At 39.2% G+C, this 9,405-nt stretch overlaps 1 protein-coding gene across 9 annotated transcripts in view; it reads left to right on the top strand.

The window, feature by feature from the left end:
• The window catches only part of plce1 (phospholipase C, epsilon 1), an 82,356-nt gene that overhangs the window by 44,440 nt on the left and 28,511 nt on the right, over positions 1-9,405 (top strand). For all 9 annotated transcript variants that reach the window (XM_034860819.1, XM_034860825.1, XM_034860827.1 and 6 more), the window contains 2 exons: positions 5,448-5,602; positions 5,790-5,957. In XM_034860819.1, the coding sequence (XP_034716710.1) occupies positions 5,448-5,602; positions 5,790-5,957 (323 nt within the window). The remainder of the gene's footprint in view (positions 1-5,447; positions 5,603-5,789; positions 5,958-9,405) is intronic.

A 9,405-nucleotide genomic window follows, 5' to 3' on the forward strand; every position in this document is an offset into this window, starting at 1 on the left:
ACAGAGAGCGAGAGAGAGCGCTCCAAAGTAGACAAGTCCCTCGCTCTGGCACTGTACTGTGTGGAAGCAGAGTGGCCAGCTGTATCTAGCAACCATGAAGCACTCTCACAGAACGGACTACAAACTTATCAGTGAGTAGAGGAAATGTGAGTTACAGTATGGCTGCCGGTGTCTTCACAGAGCTGAGAAAAATTGTTACGTTGACTGAGTAGTACACATGAAATAAGTCTTAGCATGTATTTTCCTTTTTAAATGTAGTGTCTCTGTGTGTATGTTAATAGGGACTACTGTATGCTGGCTAGCGTGGTCAGCACAAGAGGGACACAATTCATTCAACAGGAGTACCTGAAACATTTGTTTACATGGTAATCATGGAATCTGATTATGATTGCAAGTAATTTGCTCAGCTGGGACTTGATTATTACATTTAGTAAAAACTAAATCTGACTTTGCTTGATCTAAAGTGTTGGATTATGTCTGTTGGTGATAGATTTTTAACGTATAAAGATTTTATAGTTTCTTTCTTGAATTGATTTTATAGTTTCTTTCTTAATTCCTTATGTGCAGTAAAAACTGCAGAATGCCCCTCCGTGGAATATGTTACCTTCTCTGTTTTTGGTGCCAAATGCAGGCTGTTGTTGTTGATGTGTGCTTAACTGTCTTGACAGGACTTGTGGCCTTTTGTGTTTGAATTGTACCTCACATGCCATTTGTTTCCACTTTAAAAACTGTGTGTTCATGTCTTTAATTTAGGTTTTACTATATCAAATGTCACTCGTTTGAAAGATGTTAATGTTGCTTTGTTCATTGGCAGAGAGTGAGACTAAGTAAGACCATGGACCAGAATGCTCTTTTGTGATTAGTTTTTGGTTTCCCTTTATAATTTACATACTGAATTGCAAGACTGTATTCATTTGTGAATACCAAACACATTTTCCACCAACTCACTGTGATCGCTTTTATCTTATATAAAATACAAGGGACAGTCACATTGCCATTAATTTCAAACTTTTGACAATTGTATTTAAACGTGATGGATGATGAAGCAGTTTTGAAAATGTGTGCGTGTATGCAAGTGTTGCGCTCTGTGCCCCTGGCATACCAGAAAGCTGACAGAATGACATTCAAGAATTTCAGGATCTCTGGGCAACTTCACATTCTATTGACCCTAAGCATTAATGTCACATGAGGCTATAGACATGTTTTGTCTCTAAAGATACAGCAACACACCTTACAGTCAAAACCAAAACTACCACAATCCCCCATATGTTCCATCTGATTTGTGTCAAGTCCCTGTGAGGTTACACAGAGATCCTGAACTAATTTGGCAATGGCCCCACTTTCTTTTTGTTGTGTTTTTCCTTTTGGGTTTAAATGGGCCTCATTCACAGTGTAGCTTGACCCGATACTTCTTATATGAGGAGAATAGTATCAAGCAAACACTTTGGTCTAAATGCTTCTTTAAAAATTATACTTTATTATTATTTAACTTAAATATGTGTTTTATTTTTGCTTTAATTTGACCGTTGGATTCATAACAAGGAGTCTTTTGCTTATTCAATCCATAATTCTTATCTACATTAGAAAAAACCTAAATGTCACAGTATATTTATGTCTACACGTGGTTCTGTGTGCATGCAGTATGCACAGCTGATCCAAGGGGGAAACTCCCTGTGATAACTGTGTTGTCAGCAATCAGATAGATCCATGTTTATTGTTTCTGCTGCTGCTGCGTGTCTGTGTATTTGGCTGAGTCTGTGTATTATGGGTCTTTAGGCTATTTGTTTTTGTATGTTTGTTGCTACCACTTGATACTACTTGTTTTTTTATTTCCACAAGTGTGAGCATGACCCTGAAGGAAAACTGCCTAATGCTGCAGTTTGATTAGAAATTGCGTTACTACGATATTTTAATATATAGAAATTTTAAAGGGGCATTTTGATGTGTATTTCCTGTACAATACTTAACAGATTTAAAAACAAAACTCTCAAAATATAGTGCGTTCCAGAGTTACACATGTGATGATGCAATACTACAGTCAGATCAGGTCTCAGATGTTAGTATTGTGGAGAGTTTAATCTTTCACCCCCCAAAAAAGAAAGCAAAATTAGTTTGTTGATGTTTTGAATAGAAATGATTTTACATGTACAATTAGCATTTATAGGTTCAAAGGCTAATTTGTCAACAGTCCTTCGCCTGAGGCTGTGCTTTGTGCTGCACCTGTTTGAGTGCCCTACATACTCCAGCAGGGAAGTTGTCATCAGCTCTAAACGTGGTTGTGAGAACAGCGTGCATGTGTCCACTTGGCCGGCAAAGAAAGACGGCAGGGTCTATGTTCAGGGGTCCTCTCCTTTGGTTGGTGTACATAACGAGTGATTTACTCAGGTTTGAACAAATCAAACCTCACATCAGTGTTGAAATATTGTTGTTATAGTCAGGGCTAACAAAGAATCAGATCATGACACTGAGTGGGTTTTAAATTCCAGACATTAAATTAACCAACACACATTATAGCTTTTCCCAGCTTCAGTGTGATTTGTATTAATGTTTTAAGTTTTGTTAAAGTAAAAAGGTAAACATGCAACTCTCTATCCTTCTAAACATGAGACCTAGTTGAGACAGAAAAATGAACAATAACTGGTTGAGTTTTGATCAGACATCACGCATGAAATATTAAAAGGTTTTGATGTATCAACCACACAGAAGGATACATGCCACACATGCACACCCATTTTAAAAAATGTAATTGTGTGCACGTCCCACCTTCTGGCAGGTGCAAGACAAATGAGAAATACTAAAGTGATAAAAATGTAATGTCTGCAACAATGCATTTTGCTCCCATAATTTAATACAAAGGCAACGTTTCAACTGTACTGGGTCTTCCTCAGGCAAACACATGCACACCCACCCACAGGGTATTTGTATTCAGCATGCATTACACATGAGTAAACCCATGCTTAGGAATCACAGGGAGAGCATGGTCAATTAGTCCATGTTCATGTTCTCTCTGTCTCACAGCAGGACTGCGGTATGCTCAGTATTGCCAAACAGTGTTTCTTAAACAAGTGTGTATGAGCTGTAATGGGCCAGGGGTCTTTTTCTCATGGATCCTCAACAGATTATATTAGGTACAATTATCAACATCACTGGAATCCAAGATCTTGTTCCATCCAGTCTTTAGTGTTTATTCATAACAGTTCTCTGGTGTCATTTTTGATATTGCACAGTTTGCGTGAAGCTTTGCAGGCAGAAGTTAAGCATTTCATGAATAACGCATGATAAATCAAATTCTAATACAGTTTTTAATCCATCAATTTTAATTTGGGACCCATTGCTTTGCCAGAAAACAATGTCTTTTGAGAATGTAGGTCTTTGGCCCTTTTTTAAGAATAAACATTTATTTAAAAAAAAGTAACTCAGTTTTTTTACATGTCAACATGTTATGGTTGTGATTTATCGGTTTTCTGTTTCAATACACATTTTTTTAATTGGTCCTTCACAATCTCTTAAGACCCTTATGTCACTGCCTTGTCTAACAGCCTTGTCTCCCTGTGTGTTTCCTAGTTTAAAGCATGAGTACATCAATAGTTGAGTCATCTGCATTGTCATGAAATTCATATTACTTATTTGAAGGTGTTTTCATTTCCATAGTTCTGGACAAGAGATTAAGAGATATTACTCGTATATGTGAGCAGTGGTAGATTTTATGGTTGTTAAACTGTAATAATAATTTCTCATATCTCATGATCTTTATTTTTATGGCCTTTTTGCGGACCTGTGCCATGCAATAGGAAGAGAGGAGCTGACCAATGGCAAATGTTGTGTACCAGATGAAAGTTCACATCTCGACTACATAGTGTGACATGTAGGCTGCCACTTTTTATTACCATAGTGCTTTTGTAAAATAGCTACGTAGGAACCATGATAGTTTTTTTCAGAATGCAACTTTACGTCTCTGTAGTCTCATGATGTTGGGCTCACTGAAACACATTTTCCTTTTTCCTTTAATGGACGTACAGTATGTCTGTGAGAAACGTGTTGCAGGTCTGGTCTCTATAAATGAACAATCACTGATAACCTGTTGTCACTCCTAGTGTAGTAATTTTAAAGGATTTAGTGGATTACGCTGCCTTTCTAACTGTGATAGATAGCTCACACCTTCTGCATAGTGTAAACTACACAATTTCCACTTATTCGACTTACAGTATCCCTTCCTTCCTCTCTTCCATCTTATCTCTGTCTTCTTCCCCTCTTATTTTTCTCTCTCTGTTTCCTCTGTGTTCATTTTCTCTGATCTTTTCTCTGTTCAAACAACATCCAGTTCTATTTCTATTTCTTTTAATCTTCACTTTTGTCTTCTTTCCATTCTTTTCTCTCTTCCCATTTATTCTTAACTGTCTCTTATGCCCAGTCTGTCAATGTTCTTGTCCTACACACACACACACACACACACACACACACACACACACACACACACACACACACACACACTGAGAGTTCATTACAGAAGCTGTGAGGCCGGATCCACAAATCAAACTGCGTAAATAAGCAAGTTTTGCTCCTGCAGAGCGGGCACTGCTGTTGCCATGGTTACCTGTTGCACATCTCAAGGGTTACCAAGGGCAACCTTTAAGTGTGCGTCCGCTTATGTGGATAAACACACTAGTGTGTGTGTGTGTGTGTGTGTGTGTGTGTGTGTGTGTGTGTGTTTGTGGGGGATGACAATGTCCCGGTGACTAGAATAGGTTTTCTCATTTCTGTAATCAAAATGCAGGGAGTCCCTCAAATGATTCCTGGAAAAGCTCCTGCAGTGGAAAAGCCTGTTAGTTTATGTGGCATTCATCCCGGCAATGTACAGTATGTCTACCTGGCAGCTACAGCACCAGTGTCAAAAACTGTCCATTAGTCCTTTGTGAGCAGGGATGAGGACAGGTTTGCATATGTGTGTGTGTGTGTGTGTAAACAGACCAACTAATGGACCTAACTGAAATCCAAACACAGGAACTGGCAGGTGATCAATGCTGTTTACTTCTGGAGGGGGGGAAGTGTGCAGGCTTAGTCGAGGGGGAGAGAGTATGTGGTTTGCAGGGATTGATGGACTTGAGGTATTCAGGTTAATCCTGTAAAAGAGATGCACATTTCACCAAAGCTTACAACTTTTTGATAATATCTTTCTTGTAATCTCCACTTGTAATTTCTGTTATTAATTTTCTCGGATAAGCAGAAGCGGTCTCTGCTAGTGATGGCAAGTCATTCTCCTTTCTTTCCTTTTAACCCTTCTCTCTCGTCCTTCTCTTCAACTCTCTCACTCTGTTTCTCTCACTGTGCGCCCCAAATTTGAACTAGTTTGTGAAATGACATGTGACAAAAGTAAGATCAGCAAGATCGGCAATGTAAGTCTTGATCTCTTTCTTCTTTTGTCTGCTCCTCTTTATATGTCCATCCAGAGCGTCAGCTGGCCAACAGTATGACCAGCAGTGGCTCTTTTCCTCCCAGTGTCAGTGGGATCAGTAAGGAGCTGGTGGAGGTGCGCCACCTTGTTCAGTTCCCTGAGGAGATCGCCTGCATCCTAACCGAGCAAGAGCAGCAGCTTTACCAACGGGTGGGTGGACATGCCCACAAACGCATATCTTGGACAAAGAAGTATAAAGAATATTTGTATTAGTTTGATTGTAATAACTAGGTGGACGTTGGATGAGAAGAGATGAGGAGAAAATGACAAACATTACAATAGAGTTCATTTTTAAGCTGGCAGTCATTATAATTCACTCGTCTGTTCCGTCCTGCAGGTCTTTCCTCTGGACTACCTCCGTTTCCTCACCCGAGACGTGGGCACTCCTGAGTGTCAAACCAAACGGCACCCAAACCTCAAGGCTTCACTTTCGGTGCCCGCCATGTCTACCCAGAGTGCTCAGCGAAGTAACGCTGTGGAGGACCTGGTGGCGCGCTTCAATGAGGTGAGAAGCCTGGTTGTTTAAAATGGGGTTTATTGGATTATCATGCTGTTTCTCAAATTATTTCTCTTCATTTATCAATTTGTTGTCTTTTTCACACACATGCAACCAATTATCAAACTAGTTGCAGAGTCATTTTCTGGCGATTGATTATTGTTTCAGCTGTACTTTAAACCAGACCTCCACATATTTTACCCTTTTCTTGTGTCACCTTTAGGAGTTTTAAAGACAGTGATTCATTCTAGTAACCTCACACAGTCGGATTGTATCTCCCCAGTTACGTTTTTACTACAGGATTTAAGTGTGGATTAGATCACTTGATGCCAATCAGCAAACTATGTGGAATAGTTAAATGGTGTGACTGCTGAATGCCTTAAACAACTTCTTAAACGAGACCTTTTAGAGATGTAATTCATGTCAACTGAGGGCACTTGTTGGGAAAATATTTAAAAAAAAACAGTGCTTGAGTGCCCTTTACTGACCTCCCCTTAATGACATCATCAGAAACATTAAAAATGCGTGTATTGCGATTTGACATGAATGTGAAAGGTTGAAGAGCTTAGCAGACCAGTAATTGTGTTTTCCTAAAGTTGGATTTGCGTTGTGGTATTTGCCGTGCGAGTCATAGCAACTTATCAGCTCATGTCTGATGCACACACTCTGTGTACACAAGCGCACACACACACTTACTTCACTTCAGTGGTGTAAGTTGGCTGAAGTTACTCTCCTGGGCCTTGTGTCTTTTATGGTGAGTGACTTTGAGAATAAACAATCACAACACTGTACTGCTGAGACAGAGAAAGCGAGAGAGGGCAAGATTGATTGGAAATGATGATGTCATCTTTAAGTTGCATGCCTCTCACATCAGCTGGCTTTCATTTAAATCGAGAGCGAGAGGAGAGACACAAAAAATCTAACGTTGGTTGTAGCCATATATGGGCACAGTGCAACAGGAGTCAAATGACAACAGTGATTCTCTCTTTGAAGACACCGATGAAGCTGGCTTCAAATCGTGACACTCTCCGAACAAGATCAGATACTGTCCGAGTATTCTGTCCTAGCTTTGACTTTGTAATACAGTTTAGATAAGCTTTCCTCAGTGATTGTGGACAGTGTTGTGTCATATATTTACGTTAGAAAGTAAGAGGATCTTGCCATTTTTTTAAATTAATTGTTATCTCTTCACAAAGGGACTTGTCACATTACAAGGAGTTCCTTTAATTTAAGCATGTTAAGCAAAATGACAGCCATTAATCAAAACTCCTAGTTTCAATAGTTTTATTCATCTGTTAACGGACCATCTTTGGGTTTTGACCTGTTGGTTCAACAAAACATTTGTCACCACCAGCTCTGGAACTTGTGTATTTTTTAGCTTCTTTCTGGTATCACATAGACCAAACAATTCAATTAATTCAGAAAATAATCGGTTGAATAATTGGTAATGGATATAGTTTAGTTGAAGCCTTATTTACAATAACTAATTCTTTACTGGCTTCTGGTCTCAAATTGAGACATTTTCGAGCCAGGTATGGGAGTGAAAGATTACGCAGTTAAAGAGGATAGCACGGCAAGAGAATATTTGTAGGCAGTGAAGGGTGAGAAGTTTGAGCCCCTTTCTGTCCGTGTTTAGCTTTTACAGGACAAGCATTGACCTTGTCTGTCAGCATTGGTTATGTAATTCATCTATCAAGGAGAAACTGACCGTCATCGTTCTAATAATATATTACACAAATAACTAGTAACACGCTCACAGAAGCAGACAGACGCATTCACAAACATCAAAGTGGGGGATTAGCTTGTACCTAGCTCTGTGCGCGTGTGTGCGCGTGCCTTGTCGAGATGCTATTGATAACACCTATGTTATGTATGTAGGGGAGGATGTTGTTTGAGGAAACATTCTTTAGGACTTTAGTCTGTTTTACTGTACTCCTCCTTGTCTCTTGTTTGCTCTCTTCTGCTTTTCTGTGCCATTACACTCTCTCTCTCTCTATCTCTCTCTCTCTATCTATATATATATATATATATATATATATATAGAGTATAGAGTAAGTATTTTTTCATATCCGTTATTTCTCTTACACAACACTGAGTACACACTTATGCGATCTGGAATATTAGAGGAGATGCCAACTCTGAAAAAAGCCTCGATCTGTGGTAGTTCAAAAAGCCACTTAGCAACCAGAATGGTTTAGATGGTGACTGTAAGTAAACCCAATCGTTGACATGGCTTCGCTTGATGTCATAACGCTAGAAGTGACTGATGGGGGTGCAAGGCGCACACATCCTGGCATAATCAAAGCAGGGCAGATAAGAGACTGGAGGATGTTTGTCAGAAAGCCAAATACAGAAGTGTTTAGTACAACTGAGGCATACACTTAATAGAGAAAGACACTGAAACCTCGCCAGCTCCAGGAGGGATTTTCTATACCTGACGCTCAGAAAAAAAATGGATATTTTAACAATTCCATGACAAGTAGCCACAATAGAAAAAATTGGAACTTTAACTTGAGTTTTCTTTTTTCGTGTTTCTCAGTTTGAATAAATAAAGATGTAACATTAGTGAGAGCAGTTTAGAGGAGACTGTTAACTCTCCAAGATGGATTGCGTTTTCACAGTTACCCTCCCAACCCTCAACCCTCCTCAAGCCCATGCTTCTATCACACAGGAATGCATACACTGGTGTGCTTTCACTCATGTTGGACAGGAAGAAAAATGTGAGACTTAACAAACCATAACACTATTAACACGAGGAAATTTGAAATTATGAAAACCAGCTTTTTAGGGTCAACCAAATTAAGTTAGGCATTTACAAACACTTTAGATTATATGTTTATGAAGTGAGTTATGTGTATGTAGAAGCTCATATCTAAGATTTTTGTATATATTGTGTGTTAAATTGTATATACATATGTGCCTAAGGTTGATATGTGAGTATCCATGGTCTCATACCTAGTGTATGTTAATGGGTCTGTGTTGTGTTTAGGCGGGGGGTTTGGTTGCACGTGTTATGTATGATTTCTGTGCTTGCTTGTGAATTATTTCAGGTCAAAGGTTATCTGGACCTTGAGTCTGTAAATAACAAAATATAAATATAACATGGGACAAATTTAAACATTGTACCAGTGTTTCATCACAACCTCAATCCCAAACTCGTGTGCAATTTTAGATGTATTTTCTTGCATTTTTATTTAATCCCTGCAAAGTTAGACTGTGGTGGGCTTTACAGATCCTTACATAACCCAGTAATAGTTCTCTGGGCAAGGGGGATGTTTTTATCGCCTGTAAGAAGGTTCAGGAAGTTTCAATGCATGTGGGATTTTATGTGCGTGTGGAATCATTCAGGAGGCTTTAAAGCATGAAGACACAAACTTGTAAGTAAGGTGTGTGTGTGTGTGTGTGTGTGTGTGTGTGTGTGTGTGTGTGTGTGTGTGTGTGTGTGTGTGTGTGTGTG

The sequence above is a fragment of the Etheostoma cragini genome, chromosome 21 (genome assembly GCF_013103735.1).
Source record: "Etheostoma cragini isolate CJK2018 chromosome 21, CSU_Ecrag_1.0, whole genome shotgun sequence".
Classification (NCBI taxonomy): domain Eukaryota; kingdom Metazoa; phylum Chordata; class Actinopteri; order Perciformes; family Percidae; genus Etheostoma; species Etheostoma cragini.